The sequence below is a fragment of the Vigna unguiculata genome, chromosome 4 (assembly GCF_037176805.1).
Source record: "Vigna unguiculata cultivar grain cowpea cultivar isolate G323 ecotype 2 chromosome 4, ASM3717680v1, whole genome shotgun sequence".
Classification (NCBI taxonomy): Eukaryota; Viridiplantae; Streptophyta; class Magnoliopsida; order Fabales; family Fabaceae; genus Vigna; species Vigna unguiculata.
In genome coordinates, this window is record NC_140795.1 from 11854215 (window position 1) to 11882040 (window position 27826).

Sequence of the window (27826 nt, forward strand, 5' to 3'; positions counted from 1 at the left end):
GATCCCAATAAGGCTTATAGCATTGGGCCAACGCCTAGGCCCATTCCTTTTAATTTCTTTTAATTTCTTTATTTTCAATTAAATAAATATTGTTTTAATTGACTTGTTTTTGCTTATTGCAGCCCACTTTTCAAGCTACCAATTAACATTGGGCCTGCGACCCAATTCCCTTCCAACCAACCCAACGTGAGCCCATGTGGCACGGAGACGTGAATTGCATATGGGATTCTTCCTTCACGCGTAACTTCATTAGCCAACATCATCTCTTTATTGGGTCCGAGCCCATACGCACCAAGGAGGAGAGCACGCTTTCTCCTGCAGACTAATTTTCTTCCACGCGTCTCCAAATCAACTAATACATTGCATTACATGGGCCCAACAACAAATTCTTTCCTCCGCGTGCAGCATGCGTTTTCTTTCTCCATTTGAATTCAGCTTGGGTCGAGTCTCCTGCATCATGCGCTACTGCAGCCCATTTGGTGAGCGCTGTAGGGTTCCTACCTCACTTTTCATTTCTTCGGCCTGTGAGCGTTCATCACCCAAAAGTGCTTTTGTCTTCACACTTAGGGTTGCCTCCGTCACCATCTGTTACCCTCACGCGAACCTTTCTTGCTCATGCATTTTCTCCTTTTAGCTAGGTTCTCTCTTTCACTTCCGTTTCCCTTGCCGTTAGGTCTGTTAGACGACATTTCTGTTTTTGTTTACTTTGGTTGCCCTTCAATCTATAAAAGGTGCAGGCCAATCTCTTGTAAAGAAGCTTTGATGAATGAGAATTCCGGTAGAGATCACTCCCACCGTTCATCAGCTCACCCAAACCCTAGATTAGGTTTTTGCCTCTTAGGGTTTACCAAACCAGTGAGAAACAAGAGCGAATCGAGCCTAATTTTCATTCCGCTGCGTTTTCTCTCGCTTTCTGCGAGATTCAATCGGTAGAACACCGATTGGGAGAGGTTTCCGGCGACTACCGCGACGGAGGAGCCTCATCAAGTGGTATTCAAAGCCACTCAATTCTCGGTTGTCTTCGAAGCGAAGTATTCGAGCACTCTCTCTACTGTTTTTTTCTCTTTTAATGTTTGATTTCGTCTTGTTCTATATTTGTTTGAGTCATTTTTGCTTCTCTGGTGTTGATCTTGTGCTCTGTGCTGTGTTTTCGTGCTAAAATTGATTCGTTACTATTGTTCAGATTGCCTTGAATCAATAACTATGTTGTTGAAATGTTTAGCTCTCTCAATCCGCCACTTAATGCATGTCTGTTAGCTTTTAATTTCAATTTTGATTACCTAGCTTTCAATTTTAGAATCTGTGTTTTGTCTTAGAAATTGTTTAGTTCTTTTATGTCACTGATTCCATAGTTGTTGTCCCTACAATGTGTTTTGTCACTGTTTTGCGTCTCATTCAGTTCCTGTATTGTGCTAGAATCATTCGTTTTTGTATTGTGTGTGCTTTGTTTGATCGAGAGTTGGCTAATAGATCATTAGCAACTATCTGCAGTGAATATTGTCACTGATTCATGTTAATTCGTGTTGCTGCTGTCTTTTTGTTGTTGTTCCTGTGTTGTTTCCACATTTCCATTTCTGGCCAATGATTGTTGCTGCCAAACACTATCTTAGTTTGTACAATCTGATTATGTTCAGAGTTATGCTGAGGTTTTGGTTTAGCTCAAAACATAGGCATGTTTAGTACCTTGTTTACTGCAGTATTCTATGCCTTCACAGATGCTTCAATTTTCATTATGTTCCAAATATTTGCCTCTGGATTAATATCCTTGATTGAGTTTAGTGCTGCTAGCTTCATCTATTTTGACAGAATCTGGTTTCTAATAGTTTTTCAGTGTTTTCAATGCATGTTTTGTGTTGATCTGATGAATTCTTGTGGCCATCTGAATCTGAATTATAACTGCATCTGTTTTCAATGGTGTGTATGCTTAATCACATTTTGTTAATCTGTGATTAGCTTAGAGTGTGTCTCTTATCATCTAATTGCAATTTGATATACTTGCATAGATTGTGCAACAATTTTATTAATCTGGTTGAAATCTGTGTGCATAGATCAAGTATATCATGTTTGCTTTGGTTGTATATGTTAGGCAGAGCTATTATGTTGTCCATGTGCATCTATGCTTGCTAAAAGTACTTTATTCCTGCTGACTCATCTATTGCAGTTTGTCTGTGGCACAATTTCTGTAAAATCTGATGCCTCATTCTGCTAGTCCCCTGCACTAGCCGTGACTCTCTTTGTTGTTTCTTTGTTGAGTATTGATTAAAATCAGATTCAAATGCATTGCTGTGATACAGTTTTGTTTTATGTTGAATGTTGCTTCTTGGTGCATTGCTGATTTTGGCCATATTCATTATCTTGAATCTGCATCAGTTTGTATCTATTATACAACGTTGAATCTTCAGATCATTCTGTTTTATCACGTTTTAACTCTTCATTCCAGTTTGGTTTTTGTTGATGCACTGGTGTTTGATTGATTCAAAGTTTGCTGCCTATTATTGAGTCTAATTGCACTGTTGTGCCTTGTTTCTTTGTTTCCTTGTGTGTCTCTTTAAAATTGTTTTTTTGAGTTGAATCATTTGCTTTCCATAGTCATATGTATCTGGTTGAGTTGCTTTGGGATATATTGTTGTGAAATTTTTGCGAAAGAAAGCGTATCCCACGTGACCTTGGACTGAAAAACAAGAATCAGTGAACAAAAGTTATACCTGAAACATCTGGAAAAATAGAAATTGATTACTGAATCAACTACTTTGAGTTCAAAACAGAAAGAAAGAAAGAAACGAGGTTAATTCACAACAGTATGTGTCACTTTCCATGTCAACTATGTTTTCATATGTTCTATTCTTGATTCAATTTGTTTTGAGTCTTTGTTTGAGTTTGGTTTTATTCATCTTATTCTAGACACATTCCTTAGGATCCTTTTGTGTGCCACCTTTAATTCTTATCTTGTTTCTTGCTTGTCTTCTTGGATTATTCCATTCAGTTTGTCATTTAATCTTTCACTTGATGTTGTCCACTTCTTCCATTTGAGCTTTTATTGCTTTCTGCTTTGTTATTCTTATGTGGAAGATTGTGCATGCTCTTGGTTCACTTTACTTCCAACTCACTGTTTTGGAAATCTTTGTAGGTAAAACCTCTTCTTGAAGGTGGAATTATGAGTAAACCTGTTGGGAGGTAAACTGTCGAGGGAACACAAGAGTGAGTGGGACTTGAGCGCACCACATGAAGTTGGATGGAGTGCATCACGAGAGATTCATAGGAGTGAGCTGGGACTTGAGACCCTAAAAGTGGAAGCCATTTGAGGGAGACTTATTTGGAGGCTGGCCGAGAGAGAGACATAGCATAGCTTTCTTTTATTTTTGTCATTTCTGTTTTCATGTCACGGGATTTTGTGTAATTTTTTTCTTTTCAGATTTCAGTGTTTTCCTTTCATTTGGCTTAGGTGGGAAAATGCTTTAGCGCAATCCCATCCTTAGCAAGTTTGTAATAGTTTAAGCGTTTAGTGTGAGGTTCAAGGGGTTCCAAAGGCCACTTGAATTTTCACTTAGGTTTTTCGTCTAGTTTAAGTTTTTTTCGCCTTTATGTGTTCTGTTTTATGTTTTAATGCCCAGGTTTTGTGTGTTTGCCATTTATGTTTTAGGTCACCGTGATATCTAGGTGCCATTTGTTTTACACCTAGTTGACCTTTTTTTGGTCTTTAAGTTTTCACTCTTTTCACACACTTTGTCAATTTGTTTTTCGCCATTTGTTTCATTTGTATTTTTATTGAGAAATTCTGTGAAAGCATTTTAGAGATCTCTGGCTAGGAAAGGCTTGGTTCCTAAGCTTGTCCATGTGACTCACCTCCCTTTCCTGGGAGTATCTCTAGAATTCTTTTCCACTACTTTCTCTTTAGAAATTCATCAACTTTGTGAACAATTGTTTTTGTCAAAAGTGTTTTAAAATGAGTTTTTCTTCTTCTAGCCGTATGCATGTAGATAGGCGTAATAATGTGCATTTAGGTAGACATAGTAGTCATGAGTTGCATCATACCATTAATAGTGACATTCCATTCTTTGGGGAAGATATAGGACCAATATCATTTAAAGATTGGATGTGGGATACTGAGAAGTTGGTGCAACCAATGTTTAGTAAATATATTTATATAGACATTCTTAGGCATGTTACATCTAGATTTGTAGGACGTGCATTTGATTGGTGGCAAGAGAGGCAATATTTAGTGAAAAAGGGGAGAATATCATGCATCAATACATTTTATGAATTAAAAACATGCATGTGGAAACATTTCATACCCCCTTCATTTAGGATCACTAAAGAACAACAAGCTAGGATAGAAGACTTCATTGACATTGGGGATGCATTCATCCAAAACATTGCTAAGTTTTCTACACTAGAAAAGGATTTTAAGCACAATTTAGGCTTGCTCTTGAGTGAACAAAGAAAGAGAGAAAAATACAAGAGAGAGCAAGCTAAACATCAACAGTTTCGAGAGTTTGAAAAGAAGAGAGAAAAAGAAGTGCTTAAGAAGCTTTGTGCTAAAAGAGAACAAGAGAAAAGAGAGATAAATGAGAAGAAAAAAAGAGAAGAAGAAGAAAAGGCTAAAGAGGAGAGTCTAAGAAAAGCAAAAGAAGAGAATGAGAGAAAAGAATTAGAGGAAAGAGAGAACATAAAACAAGAGAGTAATCTTGCAAAACAATCACAAATGGTAGAGTTAAAGTGTATTTCAAAAGAGCGAACAGAACTCTATGTTAGGGATTTGGTGATCAATTCTTCACCAATTCCTTACATGAAGATCCAATTTTCAAAGGGCGTTTTCCCATCTTTAACCTCTACTCACTTTTCCATTAAATCTTTTGTTTTGTTTTCTTTTCAAAAATTTTGTTCTCCATCTCATTTCTTTATTTCATCCTCCTCAACTTGTTTTGCCAAAACACACTTTGATATTAAAATTCTTTTCAAAAGTCATCTTAGTCAAAGTGTGAAACATTTCTTTTGTGAAGTGGGCTTAATACCATCTTTTTCAATCTTCAAATGCCCATTTTCACAAATTTTCCATCCAATTTTACTGCATGGTCTTTATGATTTTAATTCCATTTTATTTGATGACTATTGCAGATTTGTTTTTGATCCTGGTGGTACTATTATTTTGGTTACTATGAGCCTTTAATAACCCTATAGATCTAAGGACAAATCCTTTTCAAGGGGGAGGGGATGATGTGATCCCAATAAGGCTTATAGCATTGGGCCAACGCCTAGGCCCATTCCTTTCAATTTCTTTTAATTTCTTTATTTTCAATTAAATAAATATTGTTTTAATTGACTTGTTTTTGCTTATTGCAGTCCACTTTTCAAGCTACCAATTCCCTTCTAACCAACCCAACGTGAGCCCATGTGGCATGGAGACGTGAATTGCATATGGGATTCTTCCTTCATGTGTAACTTCATTAGCCAACATCATCTCTTTATTGGGTCCGAGCCCATATGCACCAAGGAGGAGAGCACGCTTTCTCCTGCAGACCAATTTTCTTCCACGCGTCTCCAAATCAACTAATACATTACATCACATGGGCCCAACAGCAAATTCTTTCCTCTGCGTGTAGCATGCGTTTTCTTTCTCCAATTGAATTCAGCTTGGGCCGAGTCTCCTGCATCATGCGCTGCAGCCCATTTGGTGAACGCCGCAGGGTTCCTACCTCACTTTTCATTTCTTCGGCCTGTGAGCGTTCATCACCCAAAAGGGCTTTTGTCTTCACACTTAGGGTTGCCTCCGTCACCATCTGTTACCCTCACGCGAACCTTTCTTGCTCATGCATTTTCTCCTTTTAGCTAGGTTCTCTCTTTCACTTCTGTTTCCCTTGCCGTTAGGTCTGTTAGATGGCATTTCTGTTTTTGTTTGCTTCGGCTGCCCTTCAATCTATAAAAGGTGCAGGCCAATCTCTTGTAAAGAAGCTTTGATGAATGAGAATTCCGGTAGAGATCACTCCCACCGTTCATCAGCTCACCCAAACCCTAGATTAGGTTTTTGCCTCTCAGGGTTTACCAAACCAATGAGAAACCAGAGCGAATCGAGCCTAATTTTCATTCCGCTGCGTTTTCCCTCGCTTTCTGCGAGATTCAATCGGTAAAACATCGATTGGGAGAGGTTTCCGGCGACTACCGCGACGGAGGAGCCTCATCAAAGACGCACCCCAAGGTCTACAACATCATGACCTCACATCCTTTCCTTGGATGCATATCCAATGAAATCAAATAAATTAATCCTTCCAGAGGTGGGGATCGATGTTAAATTATATGGGGAGCGGTGGGAAAGTTATTGGTCTGCATAATTTCGTAATTAAAAAAAAGGAAAACCCAACACAAGGTCTACAACATTCGAAGCATTTTAAAATGAATAACATAAGGTTACGCTCCCATACGTGGGGAGTGGCCTGTATTATGTGCGGAGTGTAGCCAAATATTTTTTTGCTACATACTGACCAGCACAACATCATAACCTCATCTTTGTGTGAATGACCTTAAATATCAGTTCCTAAATGGTACACATTCCCAATTACGTTATGGAAAACTTAACCCCATTAAATGGAACTGGCCTGCTAAAGTGCACTGTCACATTCCAGTAAATTAAACATAAATACAAAGTCTTAACATGTTGTAATGAAGCATACAACACCAACAGTCAGCTTAAAGAGGGGACCCATCAAATAATTACAAGGGATCTACATAACAATTTTGTACATTCATGTACTTCATTAAAACACAAAAAGTTAAATTCAATCTTGTTCTCGACATTGAATGACAATAAGAGGTCAAATGTTCACCAAACCCTAACGTCTAACTAACAAGTCATAGTACTGCAACACATCTTGCCTCTGAATGTTGTCTACATCTAAAATCCATTTCCATATGTATTGCTGCCTAATCTGTTGTAGTTGGTCCTGCATAACAAATATCAAAATTCCCACTCCATAAATGACATTATAATACACAAAGTAAAAAGTAACAACTTAAACATCCTGTAACTTACATTGATGTAGTTGGGCATGGTATTGCCATCAAATTTCTTCTCACCATCCCACAACTCCATCATTTGAAGAACAATAATCCCACAGTCATACCTACATCAAGCCAAATAAATACATTCCTCATCACAAATTCAGACAAAACATGGAAGAACAACTCATTTAGATTGTATAAATGAAAACACATATAAGTTTGGTTGAATAGGAGTATTGTGGCATTCTGCTTCAAAGATTGGATATTCATCATCACCACATTTCAACAGCATACCAAAAAGCAATCCCATATTATGAGCCTACCCATCAATCATGAAATCAATAAAATAAACGTTTATGACAAGAAATACAAAACGTATATTGAACATTTGTAGTGCTTACAATGACGTTATCTACTCTTTTGCGAATTTTATTCGAATGTCCAATTGAATCCAAGACATAAAGCTTCTTCTGTTGACAATTTACAGCATAGCACCACCAATGACCTTCATGCACCGTTGGGGCAAACAACTGCATTAAATAATAAATGTATCACTAAACTTTGAAAGTATTAAATATGCAGCAAAAATGACATATATGAAGAGGAATCTCACAAAATCAGCATCCACAATATCCTCTACAGAAATCAATCATGCACGAAAGTAAGCCTCATAGTCTTTCAATGTCCATTGCCGTCTATTAATCTTCATCCTTCGTGAGTCGTGCAGAACATGAGTCTACAATCAAAACTGACATTACTTAATTCTAACTCAAATAAAGCTAAGTCATTCGTAATCATACATTAAGTTGTTGTACCGTATATAACGGATTGAAAGCTACTCGCTTGACATGACTATATTTGCGTCGTTCAAAGTACATCATTGTGCTTGCACCGAACAAAATAGCCTACACAAAATGATTCACCAAATCAGAGAAATGAATATGAAATTAAATTCATGTTACAAAGGGCTCAAAAAACCTTTATGTTCCTTGCTTGGGGAGATTTACAATTAATTACAAACATACTGTTGTGACCAGGCATGGGGACTGCTATGATATTACATGGGGACTGACTACATAAATTTTGGTCTTCAGATTTTCAAATTAATTATTGATCACAAACCATTGCGTCCCGAACATCAGCACCTCACTTTCATAGAAATAGAAATACAAAAAACAGTTCTTACCATATTGTCCACCTTATTTGCAGGACCAAAACCAGAGCATTCAGAGGTACCCAAAATTTGGCCATTTATATTGGCCACCAACCTACAATTTAAGTCTGTCAGTAACAAATTTCATGGTTTGTTTAATCATTTTCATACATGTCACAAAAAATTAATTAATAATACCTATAAGGAGTAAGGTCATAAGTAATAGTGTTGTACAACTTCATCAAGTCAACCTCTAATGAATCAAATGATGGCTGTTGTGGATCATATGGAGCAATGACTTGAAGTGCTAAAACCTTCCCAAACTGGGCAACATCAGATTCGGAGTTCAAATCAAAACCTTTATGAACACGTTCACCAATGTCATCCTCCTGCTCATGCTCTTCAACCTCAACCTTAACATCGCCTTCTTTGTGTACACCTTCCGCACCCTTCTCGTCAACATTTTCTCCATCTTCTTCATCCTCTACATGAGACCTAGACAATATTTCTTCACGCAATTCCGTCATGTGCTTCTTCAACTTCTGTAGGCGTCTTCCATGCTTTCGCAGCTTCTTTAACAAGTCTTGCGTCGACGCGGCGTTGTTATCTACATGCGCTTTTTTGGATTGCCCTTCGTGTCCAAGTTGCAAGGCTTCTCGAATAATTTCATTCTCATGGTCTTCTTCTCTCAACCTCCATTCCAAAAAAATCTAAATGAATAAAAAACCTTAGAGATTAGTGCTCAAATATAATTAACATTTTCATTAAGTAAAAATGGTAGGCACTTATACATGAGTCTCTTGAAATAACTTCTTAACGCGTCTTCTCTTTAATTGAAAGTCCGTCCAGCCCAAAATTCGTGGAAATACAAACTCTGCATCTGACGCATATAATCAAAGCCGTTCTACGACCCACAACTACAAAATAGAAATTTGTAAATGTCATCAATTTATATATTGTACAAATCAGTAATAATCATTAAATGAAGTTCTTTGTACCTGCAAAACTGTTGTTGAGCCGCTTAAGCAAATTTCCGTTTGACCAAATGCCAAAAAGGCACGACTTAAACTTTTTACCAGATATGTATGGACTGCTTTACCCCAGTTGTAAGTGGACAATCTATCTATATTGTCTAAAACACTGAACGGAATATTACTAATAGTTCTTGAATTCCTAGGGAAGTATAGGACAGCAAAACAAACTAAAATATACAAACGGCAAACATTATCAACATCAACAAACTCAGCCTCTAGCAAACTCTTAATGACATTAATAACATTTTCAACTGTTAGTAATTTATCTTTCATAACTGACCCGACAACACCACATATATTTTTATCAAATTCCACATCCACCCCAACACCACCCAATCCTAAGCACATGGAGATATCACCACAACTTAATGGAATACATCGTTGCATGACACGAAAAGATTCCTGAGCCAGTAACCATCGCTTCAGCATCTCCAGCATAAGGGGATTACATATTTGTAACGGTTTCACTATCTGCAAACACCATTGGAATGGTGTATCTTGTAGCCTTGCACGATGGCTATCCAAAAGCAAGCCGTTAATTTCAACAATGTACTTCGTGTAACAAAAGGTCCGCAACCGACACTAACATTCAATCAAAATACATAAATTATAACTTATTTAAAAATCATACCCAAATAATGATAACAACCAATTCATAAAAGTGTAATGTCAATACCTTCTCATCAGATTGTCCTTTACCCGCCATCCTTTCCTATTTTACAACTGAAAACATTTACCCTTGAATGATATAGTATCAAATAATTACACAAACCAAATAAAATTCCAAAAACAACAAACAATAACAACAATATCAAACACTAAAGCCCATCCCCTGAAACATAAAAAAATCCTATTTTCCATATCCAACCATAACTCAGTAACATTCGGCCACCACAAAATTAAAAAACCCTCAAATGTGCTGCTTTGAAAATGTTGGTGTTGTCCAAAGGCACAACATTGTCAAACACCACAACATGCCACTACAAAATCAAGACTACAAAACCACACCACAATGCAAACCAGAATATACCAACGACTCTGTCAAACAATGTTGCACCAAACTCGAAAATAAATGAAACGTTTTTCCCCCAAAGATTAAACCTTTTCGATTGGTGAAGAAAAAAACACGAACCTTACACTAAAACGGTGTTGCGGAACGGCTTCGGGTAGGTTGGTTTTCGTTGCCGTCGACTCGCTTCCACTGGATTCGATCCCCTCCACTATCGTCGCTGTCGCAGGTGTGTCCTCTCACGGTGACCGCCTCCCGCCTCGCTTCTGTAACACCACAACTTCTCTGTCTCGACTTCCTCTGACTATCTCAGTCTCTCTCGGTCGTTCCGCCGACTTCCTCACGCTGGCTTCACCTTTCCACACACTTGATCACCCTGTCTCCACCTTTCCTTCGAGTTGCTCACACTGTCGCCGCCTTTCCACTGACTTTCTCACGCTGTTTCCGCCTCTCCTCCGACTTGCAGAAACTGTCTCCACTTCCTCTGACTTTCTCCCTCCCTGTCTCACGAACACTCTACAAATTTTGCATTTTGTGTTACTTCTCTCTCCACGTCTGCTTTAGTTTTGCCAAAAAGAATTTCCTGCACATAACCTCTGCGCACGTGACCATGGGTTCTGTTTGATTTAAAAAAAGTAAAAATAAAAGAAAAAAAGGGTGCCACGTCACCCATGTCAAAATTGAGTTCGAATTTTATGTTTGAATATCATTTTCGTATTATTATTTTGTTAAGTTGGCTTGGTGTGGTACAAAATTCAAGTACAATCAATTAGATTTTCCCTCAAAATATCTCGTCAAAATTATTTTCTCTCTTCTATTGAAGGAGTATATTGTATTTGACATATGCTTACATTAATGTATTACTCTTTTACTAGTTTGAATATCATTATGTCCTTACAGATACTGCACTCAATGGTCCAAAAAAGAACTTTCAATCAAACTACCAATTATAAATTCAAAAAGGTTTATGATTAAATTCATTCTTTTTCTCTTTATTAAAGAAATTCTTATATGAAAATTTAAAACCATAAATATTGAAGTAAGTGTGAAGATACTCGTCTTTATTTATGTAATTTTTAAACTTATTCTTATCTGCAAACTTTTATCACCATTTCACATGTAGATGAATTGTTAATTTAATAAAGAATTAAGACAATACTTAGACACAATACTCATAGAGAGAATTGGTGTGAAGCTAAATTTCAAGTTCTATACACATGACACTAAAGTGAAATTAATTTTAGTAAAAACGTTACAAAAAAATAACTTGTAAGTAGTGCACTTAATGTCATCTAGTTTATTAATTGATCCTTGAGAATGGAAAAAGCAAGGACACCATAAATTGCAAGTGCACCTAAAACATGGTCAATAGCAAAGAAGTTGCAAACAAGTGTTACACGATGTGGCCCATATAATAAATCAATCATTCAAAACTAGTTGTTGATTCATTCAAAGAAAACACCTAAGTCAAGTACTACGGCTTTGCATGAAATGACAAAGTACAACACAAAAGAACACAGTTCTGCTTCTGTGGTTCAAATTAAAGAGTTTCAAAATTATCATATTTTTTATATTGAATAACTCAAAACTCTCTATATCTGTTATCTCTTCTCTTCCTCAGTTTTTGTTTGGTTTTTCATATTTATTTTCTAAACCCATTTCTCATTTATGCAATTAATCTTTGGCCATAAATGGAACTAATTGCACAGGTTGAATGAAGGCAGACCCAGACCCATTTCTCTTCATCATCAGAACCATAATTGCCAACTATTCCAAACTCCTTTTCCCTCTTCCTCTGTTAGGATCAATGGCTTTTCTGAGTGAAGATTATTCATTCATTCTAATCAAACATTTTCTTTATGTAGCTCCTACTCCAAGAAAATCAATGAATAACATGTTGGTGCTGGTATCACTTTCCCCATGCATTGATAAATTGGTAATCCTGTTGGTGGCAAATGATTCAGATGCTGAAACTTCTGATGAGTTTGAATCTGAGTAATGAGATTGGTCCACACCCATTACCCTTCCCATGTGTCCAGCCTCACATGAACCTTTCCCACCCCCAAAATTTTTGCAGAAACTCACATCCCTGGCTGGTGTCCTGCTTTCTCCAGATAAACCTGCAACCCCACAGAAACAAATGTTAAACATGTAACAGTGGTCCCTATATTTGATAGTATCTGTGAATGACCCTTCAATTAGAGTCATTCAAACATTTGTTGTAATGTAAAAGTTAAAATCTTTCATGGTTTGTAATATTTATATGGAAAAGCACATCATACCCATTAGAGCACTAAAAGCTTGGAGATTCTGAACAGGACAATGGTTGTGTAAAGGAAGAGGTGTTGGTTTTGCTGAAGAGGGAGTGAAGGAGAGGTTGGTTCCTGTTGAGGCAGATTCATCAATGGTGGTGCTTGAAATGGTTGATTCACTGCCTCTATTCAGTGGCAAGATCAAATCCAAATTCTTTGATGGATGGATCTGAAATGTTGGTTTTCTCCTTCTGTAGACACATGACTTTTCCCTTTGCATCCTAGCCATGATCACATGCCAATGATTCTTCACTGCATTATCAGTTCTACCAGGGAAGAGTCTAGAAATCATGGCCCATTTGTTACCATACACTTTGTGAGCATTCAAGAGTCTCTCCTCTTCTTCCTCACTGAAACCCTTTCTGTTAATTCTAGGATCTAGCTGATTAAACCACCTCAGCCTGCAACTTTTACCTGCAATTACAAAAAACCTGTTAACACAAAAACATAGTTGTTCGCTAAAAAGCAAAACTGTCATGTCATTTACCTGATCTTCCTGGAAGATGTTCTGCCATTGAGTTCCAATTTTGAGGTCCAAATTGTGCAACAAGCTCTTTAAGCTTGGCATCTTCAGCTGACCTCCAATGTCCTCTTGCACAAAGCTTAGTGTGTCTGAGTTTCCCTGCAGCAGAATAACTATTAGCTTCAAGCTCTTCAACAGGTTTCAAAGACAAGCTCGTGGCTTCAACCCCAGAAGATTCTTCTTCCTCGTTCAGAATCTGAAAGTGTATATCAGAACTTTCAGATTTGATGCCTCCAACATGACCCATCACCCCTAAAATGTTGAAACACTGGAGACCAATAACAGTGACAGGAAGTGAAGGGAAAACATTCGTTTCAGCACTCATTGAAACTGAAGATTCAGACAAGCTGAAAGGGTCTAACTTTCACAATGCTGAGCGATGAAAAAACGCATTAAAAGCATTAAAAGCTTGTTGGGTGAGAAAAGAATCTAAGGGGAGAGCACAAAAATATCAAAGGACAGAGAGATTCAATGCCATTATGAATTCCCTCTCTCAGCCAGCCATTGATGAGCCACAGAAGAGAGAGAGAGAGAGAGAGAAAGAGAGGAGAAAAATGGTGGCCAGAAGGAAGACACAGGAGCAGAAGAGAAAGGACAAGGTTTTAAAGAAGAATTCGAGCAAATTAAAAATGAGATTTTTTTGTTTTACTTTTTTATTTTTCTTTGTTGAAAAGTTCAATGTTTCTTTTGCTCTCTTATGTGAGAATGAGATTAGTGGGGCCACTGTTTCAGTTTCTCACTCATTCTTAGAAAAAGAAAACATTAAATAAACATGAGTGAGTGTGTGCATGCAATTTGATATCAGTTCTGTAGTGTCAGTGTCAGTCTGGTTCCACGGTGTTTTTTTTTTTTCTTTCCAACAAGATAGGTGTGGAGTTCTTTACTAAGACTTTTATACGAAATTATTTAAATCATGTTTGGATTTTTTTTTTTTTGAGTTTTACTAAAATATTAATATTATATTTAACTTTTTATTTGTCAAAATTAAGTAATCTTCCAGTTCACATAATATTATTACTATGATTGACAGATAAAAATATTTAATAAACATAAAATTCGAGTAAAAGAGTCATATTATAATAACTTTCCTAAAATTAAGGAAAAGATAATATATTTATATTTCAGTAAAAACATTATTTAAACATAATATATTATCATATTATTGAAAACCATTAACCAATATTTTTAAATAAATAATGCTCAAATTATAATTTAATTATAAGAAATGAATGTTAACATTATTTACACACTGTTCATGAATTAAAGTTGTTTAATTTAAAAACACAATGATAGATTAAATAGATAGTTACATATTTACAAGAGACTAAAATTGTACGTTAATGAAAAAAAAAAGATATAGGTGGATTTAAATTCAGAATTTAAAATGAATCTATTTTAGTTCGAGGTTGATTAAATTTTAAATATATATATATATATATATATATATATATAATATTATAAAATAAAGCTAATAATATAGAAAAAAGAAAAAAAAAAGGAAAAATAAGAGAATCAAAGGTATTTTTGTATATTATTATCGAGAGGAAAAATCTTTATTTGTATATATAAAAAGCAACTCAAATGATATAATTCAAAGATTACAATAGTTAATACGGTTTAAATAACATTAATAGTAATCAATTATGAGTAACTGTTAGTAAATTAATGAACATCTATCCATTAATTTCGTAACACTCCTCCTTGAGTGATCTAGAGATGTGTCTCATTCTAACCTTACTACAAAAAAAAAAAACTCTTTGGGATAAAAATCTATTAAGGGAAAAATAGTACATCATTTTTTATTCTTCCATATAATATTATTCAGTACATCTTCTATTTCTCCCTCTCATGTAAACTTATGTCATTAAGATGATGGAGTTCAATCTTGTGAATAAATTGCTCAAAGGTTTTCCTTGACAAAGACCTTGTAAATAAATTTGCTAGATTTTCACATAAACAAATCTTTTAGATATCTGTATCACCATTTCTTTGAAGATCATGAGTGATTTTTTTTTCGGAAGAATATGTTTTGTTCTATCACCTCTAATATATCATTTTTTCAATTGAGAAATATATGGTTGTTGATTCCATTTTTTTGATAATAGACCACAAGTTTGTCGCACATGTTGAATTATAAACCTTAATCAAACACATTCATAACTTGCCTCATTTAATGCCAAAATTTCTGCATGATTTGATGATGTAGTTGTTATGATTTGTTTCACAAACCGCCACAAAATTGCTATCTCACCGCATGTGAACAAATACTTCTTTGTGATCAATTATTGTGAGAATCTGATAAATAACTTGCATCTGTATAATCCATTAGATATGATTTTGAATCATTTCAATAAAATAAGTACATATTCATAGTGCCCTTAAGATAACAAAGTATATGTTTTATTCCAAACCAATGTCTTCTTGTAGGCTAAAAAATTTACAACAAATGTTATATCAAGTCGAGTATAATTGACAAGATACATTAGTGCTCCTATAACACTAAGATATGGTACTTCCGAACCAATAAGTTTTTCTTCCTTTTCTTGAGGTCTAAAAAAACCTAAGAACCTTACCATCATTAGAGTGCTTAATAAGATATGGTAATCCTGAACCAAGCAGTTCTTCATCCTTTTTTTAAGGTCTAAAATGGTCTTTATCAGCAACTTATGACCTTACCATCATTGGAGTCCATATAGAACCTTTTAAGCACCTTTATTATATAAGCCTCTTGATGTACAAAACACCTTTATTTAAATACTCAATTTGTAATCCCAAACAAAACTTTGTCCTTCCAAGATCCTTCATCTCAAATTCTTTCTTTATGCAATATTGCCTTTGTGAGCTCATTAGGAGTTCCAACGATGTTTATGTCACCAACATAAATAACAATTATGACAAATTCATTTTATGATCTTTTCATATAAATACAACTACAAATAAGATCATTTTTATACCCTTCTTTTAACAAAGTACTTATTAAGACAATTATACTGCAATGTCCATACTGGAAATTACTTAATATAATATATAAGTTATAATTGAAATTCAAATCGTCACAATTTTCTATCGCCTAGAGGTTCACGCTTCACCGCCAAGCGCCACATGATCCAAGGATGCCCCTGGTACCCCTTTCGCTTGGCGACCTCACCCGCGCTGTCAAGCACTATACCAGTAGCGTGCCAGCTACTGGTTTAGCACCCTAAAACGGGTTTTAACACACTTTAATAGTTCAAGTTCACCTTCAAGTTGCATATTTAAGTGTCTAGGTATTACCTATAATCTCAGTTATAATTTTAACAAATATACCATTCAACCAACTCACCACCCATATTATTCAACCATGCACTTCATGCCAATACTTGAAATGGTCAATAATGCATTGTTCCCATATAGACTCAACAACAATAACCATCCACAATTATATCCAATAAACTACACCTCCAAAATGCCTCAAACACACCTAGTAAACTCATTTACAACAAAACATAGCTTCTTTTTCTTTTAATTCATATATATACTATGTTTAAACCTTAAAATTACCATTCGATCATACCTAGACCTCCCTTTTTTATCAAATGGGTGCATTTTGGCATAATTTATTGTATTCTGGATTCTAACCAACCCTCACAGGATCCAACTCTCGCTTAAATATCCAAAACCACCAAAACAACTTCCCATGCACTAGTTATCGCTTGGCAGTAGATATATACCGCTGGACGGTGCATCAGTTTTTGGGCAAAGCCCAAATACTTTCCGCACCTGTGAGAGTCTTAAACTCCCAATTAATGTTTCCAGTCCAAAAGTCGCATAAAATCACATAAATGCTTTTTTCCCACCAGGTATATCCATACAGTAAAATCATACAATGTCCAATTCATCAAGATCACACCATGAAAATTCATATTAACAATTAAATCCCCAATCCCTAACATGAACCCTCCATGTTTATACACTCATTAAATCCACACCAAATTAACAATGCAGACAATAAACTTCAATTCTTTTAGCATTATACATTCAACCAAGAGTATGGACTTCACAAAAACTCAAAACATCACAATTCCACCACAAACACATCAAAAACGAAGAAATCGCCTTTGCGCCGCCTGGCGGGTATTCATTGTTGCCAAGCAGTTCATAGTAGAACCTAGAAAACTAGGTCAGACAAGATGAGTCGCTTGGCGGCTATTCATCATTACCAAGCTGTTTCTGGGAAGAAACCTAGAAATTCAGAAAAATAATGTGGAAAAAGATGGGTTTTCGTGCATTTGAGCATGGTAAGGCACAACAATTCGTTGGCAAAAAAGAAGGAAGCCCATTGATTTTGAATGATGATCAAGGAATGAATGATGATCAAGCAAGAATGAAGACAAAATGTTTAATGGTTAAATGTTATATTGTAAAATAAAATAAGTATATTGTAGAATAGTTTAATTAAACTTAGAATCAGCAGCACAACATTCGTCTCTCTAAAGTTTCTTATTTTTGGAAAAACTACAGTGATAATCGATTATCAATGCAAAACTTTTATTTTTCGAAAACCTACTGGAATAATCGATTATCTCCTAAAATAATCGATTATCCTGTTCAAAATTTTTTTTTTCAGAAAACCTACAAGAATAATTGATTATCCTTATTGATAATCGATTATCCTTGGCAGTTGGAACATGACGTTTCAATTTTTAACCTAATTTTTGAAAACCTTATTTAAGGAACTGCAGTTCAACTTCGAAAACACCTTTTTGAGAAGCTAGAGTGCTAAGTGTTGTGACTACAAAGAAAGTTCTCTGAGTGTTCTCAAAAGAGCTTTGAAAAACCTAGTGTGGGTAGAGCGATAACTTTTCCTGAGAAGTTTCTAGGAGATTGAGTGTTGTTGCTGTTGCTAGGAAAGCTAAGGTCAAGGTTCTCTGTGTGATTCAGAGAAAGGTGTTCATCTCTTGTGGCTTCAAGAGAGGTGTTTTCTTTCCTTATTCATTTGTTATCTGATTGTAATATGATTTGATTGTAATATGATTTTTTGTTAGTGATTGAGTTAATCTCTTGATTTGAAGAGATTAACAACTGGACATATGATCTCTTTATTTCATCTACTATTGTTTTTAAAGGAATTGATATTTAATTTAATCGGTAAAATTTCGAAAAAAATTTTAAAGTATTAATTTTATTACCTAAAACCAATTCACCCCCTCTTGATTTTTGTCTAAACGCCAAGAACTCTCAATCACTTGAGCTTCTACTATTACTTATCTTAACTTCCTGCATTAAATATCATAAATATTCCATTACCCACATTTATGTTAAATAATTATTTATTTAATTATTTAATTTTCTCGGATCTTACATATACCACACGTCTTGATTGCTTTAATCAATAAAAGGATTTGTTCAATTTTATTGAATAATCCTCTTTAGAATTTGCCTTGTTGGACAAATTGAATCCTGCAGGGATTTTCGTATAAATATCATTCTCAAGAGACTTATACAAATAGGTTGTAACATCATCCATTAGATGTAAATATGAACCTTCTTGTGCAACTAGGACAATCAAATATCGAAATGTTGTTGCATCCAATACTAATGAATATGTCTCTTCATAAATCAATACTAGGTTTTTGTGAAAAATATTGAGCAACTAACCTTGTTTTGTATCTAATAATTTCACCATTCTTTTTTTTTTGAGCAAAAATTCATTTGTCCCCAACGGGTTTTACACCCTTAAGTGTGCGAACTATATGTCTAAAAACCTTTCGTTTGGGAAGCAAATCTAATTATGCTTCTGTTGCATCTTTTCATTTTGGTCAATCACTTCTTTGTTAACTATCTTTTATGATCATTGGTTCTTGATCCTCATTTTCACTCATAATACTCATCGTTATATTATATACAAAAGTATCGTCAATGTTGATTTCATTTTGGTTCCATATTATCTTATTTATGACATAATTTATTGAAATCTCATCATTTTCAATAATTTCAAGTTCCTGATGTTCTTCTGGAACCGAATAATTATGTCAAATAAATCTTTTGAGATTTCAACCTTTTCGATTAGGTCAGCTTGCATTTTAGCTCATTTTCTCATTTGAGAGTTTTTACCTTTGGAAACAATAACAGGTGATATATATGATTTAGTTACCCTTTTTCTACTAATAAAAACATTTGGCAATTGATTGACTAATTTTGTGAATGAATTATTCATGAAAAATCATATCCAACTTATATTCACAATCGTCTTTGAGGACCCATCATAGTCCGTTTTGGTGGGGAAAGTTAAATAGACACACCACACCTAAAAATTCTTAAATGAGAAATTTTAGGTTATTGACCAAAACCAACTGCATAATAGAGTATTTGTGATAACTTATTGGCTTGATGCAAATCAATACTGCAACATGCAAAATTGCATATAGCCAAGTAGCCAATGGAAGATTAACTCTCGTAAGTAATGATCTTACAACCAGTTTTAGACGTTTTATTAATAATTCTACAAGTTTATTTTGAGTATAAACATGTGCTACTAGATGTTCAACTTCTATTTTAATTGACTCATGAAAAGCATGAGATGTAAATTCACCAACATTATCAAGACAAATTTTATTAATTGGATAATATGGGAAGTTAGCTCTTAATTGTGCTAATAACTTTGCAAATGCCTGATTGTGAGTTGATAATAAACAAATATGTGACCATCTAGTTGATGCATAAATTAAAACCTTGAAATATCTAAATGAGTCACATGATGGGGGTATTGAACCACAAATATCACTCTGTATTCGTTCTAAAAATGAGATTGACTCATTTCTAATTTTTCTGGTGATTGTCTTATTATCAACTTTCCTTTGTGAACGTGTAATACATGAGAAATCATTGGATTGAAGAATTTTTTGACTCTTAAGTGGGTGTCAACATGAGTTTTTCAACTATTTTTCGCATAATAATAGATCCAAGATGACCCAACTGATCATGTCAAACAAGGAACTCATTTTTGATTCGTAAGTTTTTGGCTTACAATGACATGTGTTTCAAATTCCACTAATATATATGTAGTACAAGTCATAAGAGAAGACCGATAATTTCTCCAATACACATTTTTTATTTAGCTCAATTCTCCAATACACATTTTTTATTTAATTCAATTATAGTGATGTAAAGATATTTTATATCTCCTTTCATTGTTTGTCTCAATATGATGTCCATTTAGACAAATATCCTTGAAACTTGATAAGTTTCAATTAAACTTCTTGGTAGATGTAAGTGGTTCATCTAGAGCCTTCAAATAAATTTGTAGTACTAGAGATAAAGCTAATATTGACTTCTCACATAACAAAGCAAGAGAAAAAAATATTATTACTCTTGAGAATTGTAGGAGGTGTTACACTATTTATTAATCTATACAATACTACTTATATACCAAATGATCATATATATAATTAAATTTTAATGTATTTAATAACCTCAGAGGTACCACTTAAAATTAAACAACTTGGCAAGTCATTTCAAATAAAACTAAGTATAAAACATCATCTCCAAAAAACTTTGAACCTTTATATATGTATATATATAGTATAACAAAATCAAACCACAAATCCATATCAAAACCCATATTTCACATTCTTATGCATAATATGTACATTTTAATATAACATTAACTTAAAGATATTCATTTGTAATAATGTATAATATTGGTATTTGAATATCTTCATTCACACTTCTATAACAATTATTATATAAAATTTATGCAATAATAAATGATCTCAATTCACATATACATTCTATAGTACAAAAGAAAAAAAATGCTTATACCTATACATAATACGAACATTAGATATGCATATTTTAAACCAATATACATAGTAAAAACACCATAGAAAATTCACCTTAAATTAAATTATAATAAAAATAAATTAAAAATGTGGTGATGAATGCTTTCATCAAGTCTAGCAAAGGAAATAACAATATCAAGATAAGTGACATCCATATGACCATAATTAAAAACAACATTTTAATAAAAAAGTATGTTTCTATGTTCTTCTCCTTATTTTTTAAGATGCTTTGGTGTATGACAAGTACAACCAATGGCGGATCTTCAACCAATATCTTGGAGATGCCAAAATTTTGGTTGAATTACTCTTTTCGTTCATTTTTTAATGTCGAGTTGGTCCTCTAATTTTTTCTAATCTCAATTTGGTCTCAACTTTTTAAAAATTGATGCAATTTGATTCTTTCGTTAAATTTCTTGAAGCACGAAGCAAGGTTTTTTCATCAAAATTGACATTAGGATTATGTCAATTACACCAATAAAATAAACCATCCTTATTCATAACTTCAATTTTGATGAAAAGTCCTTGATTTGATTTAAGAAATTTAACAAAAAATGACTAAATTGCATCATTTTTTAAAAAATCAGGACCAAATTGAGACTAAAAATAGCCGAAGGACCAACTTGATATTTTTGAGCAAAAATATGAACCAAAAGAGTAATTCCAAAATTTTTACACAAAATAGTAAAAACATTATATTTACTTTTTTGTGATAATAAAAAATAATAAAATAATAATTATTGTTATTATTATAATTATAAAATTAAATACAAATAATTTTATAATTTTACTATAATTAATTTTCATTTATAATGATTAAATTTAAAAAAGAGTTAAATAAAAAAATGGCTAAATTAAACAAATGATTACATAAAAGATAATATTAATAAAATAATTATTTTTATTTTAAAATATATTTAAAAGGTAAAATGAAAAAATAAATTTGGACAATAAAAAAATAACTTTTCCATTATATAATATGGATATATAAAAAAATATTAAAATATCAAAATATATTAAAAATAATAAATTTTTAAAAAAATTATTTAAAATAAATTAAAATTATATAGATATAAAGAAATTGGGGGGCCATGGCCCCTTTGTCACTTCAATGGTTCGCCATCGAGTACAACTCAAATGGCCTTTACCACAACAATGATAACTTATATTCTCATCTTATTTGACATTATTTTCACATTTTTCTTTTCTCTTTTTCTCATATTGTTATACTTCTGGTGATAAAATGTCTCTTTGAAATTTTCTTTATGACCATTATCACTAGCATGACCACAACCACGACTAAGGTCATGACTATGACCATGAAAATATGAATCAAAGACATTTTGCATTCAATTATGGGAATGAAGAATAAGAAGTTAGGCGGGTCTTATGATTTTTCATCAAAAGCTCATTGATTTCTTTAGCTACAAGAATACATGAAATAAATTCAAAATATTTGTGAAATCTCTTCTCACAATTTTGTTGTTATAGAAGCAAATTAGTTGCTCAAATGCTTTATTTATTTCTTTAATGACATCACCAAAATCCATTGTATCTAAATGTATTCAACATCTAATATCCAATATAAGTAATTTTTCCTTGTAATATCAAGGATCACAAATTAAAATTGCAGGGTTTGACATATTTAGAACTAGCACTTAAAGTAATATAATAATAATAATAATAATAATAATACGACACAAATAAAAATTGATAAAGTTAAAGAATTCTTATAACAAAAATTAGAATATAAGATAAAATTGTAAATGAATGAAAATTAGAAAGAATATGGATTGAGACACACTCCTTAGAGAGAAAAAACAACTACTAGTTCTCAATAGTTGGTTTGAAGCATCATGGTGATAACATGTTATAAAATAAAGCTAATAATAGATAAAAGAAGAGAAGGAAGAAGAGAGAATGAAGAGCAAATTTTCTCAGTGCTTTTTTTGTGTATCATTACCAAAAGGAAAAGTCTCTATTTATAGATACAAAAGGCAACCCAAATGATACACTCAAAGATTATAATAGTTAATACAAACAATTTAAATAATACAAATAGTTTAATAACAAATAAAATTTTTTAAAATAACCACTCGTTTAAGAATTAGATAGCATTCTCTTATTAAAACAAGAAAAAAATCATTTATTTAAACAAATTAGATAAATACATAAATATTTGAGTAAATAATGGTAAAATTTTAAATAATAATAATTATTGAAATTTTAAATTTATTATTAAACATTAATATTAATATCATACGTAAATAAGTAATGAATTAGAATAATTTCATTTTAGAAAATAAAAGACTAAATGAGCAATTAAATTTTTAGTAAAATTAAAATTCCACATCCAAAAAATGTATAAAGACTAAAACTACATTGCATATTGAATCATTATAAAATATTTTAAATTTTAAAGTATGATCTTTCCTATATAGTTAAATAAATTTATTTTAATTAAGAAATTTAATATATATATATATATTTATTTATTTGAGTTTCTTAATTTCTATAGTTTAATTAAAATAACTATATAAACATTTATAATCGATAAATTTTAAATATAAAAACTGTAAATTTTATTGAGATTAACTGAATAATTAATTATTTAAAAATATATAAAACAGTATGAATCCAGAAAACACCCTCTTACCTGTATGTTCTTTTACTCATTTGATTCTTATTTCTTTATTTGTCCACTTTACTTTTTATTGTTTTTCTGTAGAATTTTTTAATATTTTCCCGAGACTGGGAAGAATAATTTATTAATTATTTAATAGATAGTGAAATATTTTTAAATCCTTGATACATTTGACGCTTTAATTTTCGTTGTATCATTTCTAAGTTATTAAAATAAAGCTTGAAAAAAAAAATGCATGATTAGATATCAAGTTAATTTCTATTAATAACTCTTTTAACTACTTAATTTTTTGTATCAACTAGTTCTGTAGAATATATAAATGATATTTATTAATGATTTTAATAAAATATACTAATTAGAAATTTATTTAAGATTTTCCAGTTAATCATTAAATTGCTTAAAATAATACTGTTGCCTTTTCTAGGGGTGATAAAAAAAATTGTATTTAATCAAACCAGAAAAAGTTCAAAGTGAATTTAAGCGTATTGAATTAGATAAAAGGATAATAACGAATAAATAAAATTGAATAAGATGAATAATTGCAGTCACTAGTGGATTAAAATATTATAAGAATCCAACTTAATTCAGATTTATATTTTAATATTTATAAATTTGTAAATATATCTAACATTTAAAATTTTATTTTTAATATAATATTATTATGTTAAAATTTAATAGTATGTTATATACAATCAGACTCCACTATAATAATTATTATTAAAATTATGCATCTCATCTTTTAGTTACAGATTTACTATACTATTTATTTAAAATAAAATGAATTTTTTTATTGGAAAATTTAATTTAATATAATTTGCAGAATTAACCCATAATTTGAACAACCCAAATCAAATTAATCCATGAATACGTTAATGGTATACATATAGATTGATTTTTGTATGTATACTTTTTTTTCATCAAAAAACTGATAAAAGTATAACTTGAAAATTATTGGATTTAAATCTAATTCATTGAAAGACTAAATTCATACCGGAATACATAAATGTGAAATAATTATATTAAATTATTTAAATTAAAATTAGATAGACAATGCTTGCAAAATGAATATAAGATATTAATAAAAATTGCATTTCAATTTTATTCATAATATAAAGTTTGAGCTATATACGCCAACATTTAAAAAATAGTTATTAATAAGATGAAATAAATGTGAACTAAAATTAAGAGAAAATCATGTGTAAAAATTAGTTTCATACCATATTAATTTGATTAGTAAAATCTAAATATTTTAATAAATTAATATAATGGCATAAATTACTTAGGCCATGCTTTTTTCCGGTTTAGTATACTGTATATGAAGATAGAAAGGAGAGTGAGTTGATTGTTTGGTTCAATCGATTTGTGCTTATTCAAGGGCGTGAATTTGTTGGTAAATGGCTTTAAAGGCTCCTCGCTTTGAAGTAGAAAAATGGGGAGAAATACAACTCACCATGGTGAGAAATACCCAACTGCACTTGGAAAAGTTTAAAATTTAAAGTGAAGGTTAAAGGGTTAGTTTAAACATTTGAATATCAAGGCAAGGGAAACTAATTAATCTTGGTCTTTCTTTTGGATTTGAATTGAGTTTATATTATTATTATTATTATGTACTTAAAGGTCAATTTTTGATAATAAGATATAAAGCATGTTCATTGTGATATGTGAGGAAAATTGATGGAGAAAACACTTTGCCATTTTATATGTTATTATTCCCCAAACTTCACTCTCGTCTGTTTAAGAAATCTACAATAGTAGCAAGCGCGATCAGTTTCTCATGAAACTTCGTTCTGAATTTGAGGCTGTTAGAAGTGCTTTGCAGAATAGGAGTCAGATCCATCTTTAGATACATGTATTGTTGAACTTATAGGGAAGATAAACATTTACTTACCCAAGGATCCAGACTTGTGATGTTGCTCTCTCTGAACCTGCTCTAGTTGCATATGTTTCCCAAAATAAAAGTAAAGGTCGTAATATGCGACAATGCCAATGCTTTTCATGCAAACAATTTGGTCATATTGTTGGCAATTGTCATAAGAAGTTTTGTAGTTATCGCAAGCAACAAGGTCATATCATTGCTAACTGTCCCACACGTCCTCCACAACCAACAAAATGTCATGTACAAGCATTTCATGCCACTACCAATGTAAACACTTGTCTTCCTACCTAATGTCTATCTAATGGTGGTGCTCTTCAGCCTGAAATAATTCAACAAATGGCACTTTCCGCTCTTTCATCCTTGGGTTTTCAGGGTAAGTCCTCTAGTGTTTCTCACCTATGGTTCCTTAATTTTGTTGCATCCAATCACATGACAAGTTCCTCTAAAATTTTTTATAATGTACATTCTTATAATGGTACTTAGAAAATACAAATTGTTGATGGAAATAATCTTTTTGTGACTAATATTGGTGATCTAACCCCTGATTTTCCGAATGTGCTTGTCCCACTTAGACTTTCTTCAAAATTATTGTCTGTTGATCAATTAATGGACTATAATTGTGATGTTAAATTTTCTAGGTCTGGTTGTCTTGTGCTGAAGCAGGTATTAGGGAAGATGATCACGAAGGAGCCTAAAGTGGGACGACTATTTTTGCTCCAATTTATTTCTAATCATTTGTCTTTTGTCTTTTGTGTGTAATAATGTTCTAAATCTCTATGAGGTTTAACATAAAAAATTGGGTCACCTAAATTCTACTATTTTGCATCACTTATTTAAAACTGGTTTGTTGGAAAATAAAAATGTTTTTCCTGGTACAATCTTTTTTATTCTATTTGCAAATTGGCTAAAAGTAAAACTCTTCCTTTTCCAATTAGTGTTCATCGTGCTTTGTCTTGCCCTAAAATAATTCATAGTGATGTTTAGGGGCTTATCTCCTATTGCTTCTGATGCTTGTTAGAAATATTTTATGAAATTTATTGATGATTATAATCACTTTACTTGAATATATTTTCTTCGCCATAAGTCTAAAGTGTTTTCCATGTTTAAGAAATTCATGACATATGTTGAGACTCAATTCCAAACCAAAATTGAAACTTTTTCCTTAGATTCTGGTGCTGAATACATGTGTCATGAGTTTCAGGAATACCTTCAAGAAAAAAATATTGTATCTCAACGTTCTTGTCCTAATACTCCTTAACAAAATGACATTGTTGAAAAGAAAAATACTTGCTTGATGTGATCTGCACATTGCTTCTTCAAGCTTTTATTCCAAACAAATTTTGGGTGGAGGTTTTATCCATTGTTGTGTTTTTAATCAATTGCCTTTCTTCTATGGTAATTGATTTTAACTCTCCTTTCTTTTGTCTTTTTAAAACTCACCTTGCTTATAGTATTTTACATGCTTTTGGGTGTGTGTGTTTGTTCCTTTACCTTCGCTTGAAAGGCATAAGCTTAGAGCACAATCGGTCCAATGTGCCTCTTTGGGGGTATAGTCCCTTTTATAAGGATTTTTGTGTTATGATACTTCTAATCAACGTTTTTGCATTTCCAAAACTGTAACATTTTTATAGTCAATTTATGTTTCCTTGTCTTTCTCCTATTTTAAATGATGTTGCTATTCTTCCCACATTTTCTACATTATCCTCACAACATTATTAATATATTTTCACTCCCCCTTCCGAATCTGATCTACCACCTGTGTCTGTACCAATTGCACCACGATGATCAAGTCGAATGTCTCATGCTTTTAATATGTATTTGGTAGACATGTATGCTTTTTCTCATACTTCTCTAACAACTTTTCTTTCTGACACATCATTTCTACTAGTTACTCACAAGTTGTTAAAGATTTACGTTGGGTAAAGGCAATGGATGATGAACTTTAGGCTCTACAAGAGAACTTCACATGGGATATTGTTTCTTTCCCTCCAGATATCAAACTTAGGTTGCAAATGGGTGTATTATGTGAAACGATATTCTGATGGTTCACCCAATTGTTACAAGGTAATATTAGTTGCCTAGGAAACAAACAAGAATATGACATTGATTATGATGAGACATTTGCACTTATTGCTAAAATGACAATTATCAGAATTGTCCTTTTTATAGCTACCTCTAATGGTTGGTCCCTTCATCAAATTGATGTGAATAATGCATTTCTTCATGGTGAGTTGACTAAAGATACTTACATGCTTCCTCCTCACGACCTCCTTTCTTCATCTACATGTGTGTGCATGCTCAAACACTCTTTATATGGTCTAAAGTAGGCTCCCCAAGCATGGTATGACAAGTTTCGTTCCACTCTCCTTGGGTTCTCCTTTACCAAGAGTAAATATTATTCCTTTTTGTTCATTCACTGCATATCTACATGCATTGTTCTCCTATTTATTTATATTAATGATATG

The 27826-nt window shown here is 32.6% G+C and overlaps 2 protein-coding genes and 1 long non-coding RNA gene across 3 annotated transcripts; 1 reads left to right on the top strand and 2 right to left on the bottom strand.

Moving 5' to 3' along the window:
* LOC146886793 (uncharacterized) lies at nt 1-5980 on the top strand. Its single transcript, XR_014994343.1, has 2 exons — nt 1-1031; nt 3128-5980. It is a non-coding gene; the product is annotated as an uncharacterized LOC146886793 (long non-coding RNA).
* Nucleotides 5981-6824: 844 nt separating this feature from the next.
* LOC114180486 (uncharacterized) lies at nt 6825-9886 on the bottom strand. The gene is made up of 9 exons (XM_028066800.2): nt 9857-9886; nt 9145-9762; nt 8345-8856; nt 8180-8261; nt 7809-7898; nt 7395-7523; nt 7203-7312; nt 7025-7115; nt 6825-6935 (listed from the first exon to the last, which is right to left on the bottom strand). The coding sequence occupies exons 1-9, from the start codon at nt 9884-9886 to the stop codon at nt 6825-6827; spliced, it is 1773 nt and encodes a 590-aa protein (XP_027922601.1).
* Nucleotides 9887-11599: 1713 nt separating this feature from the next.
* LOC114181479 (uncharacterized) lies at nt 11600-13640 on the bottom strand. Its single transcript, XM_028067948.2, has 3 exons — nt 12989-13640; nt 12472-12915; nt 11600-12309 (listed from the first exon to the last, which is right to left on the bottom strand). The coding sequence occupies exons 1-3, from the start codon at nt 13347-13349 to the stop codon at nt 12047-12049; spliced, it is 1068 nt and encodes a 355-aa protein (XP_027923749.1). The 5' UTR covers nt 13350-13640; the 3' UTR covers nt 11600-12046.
* Nucleotides 13641-27826: the final 14186 nt, after the last annotated feature.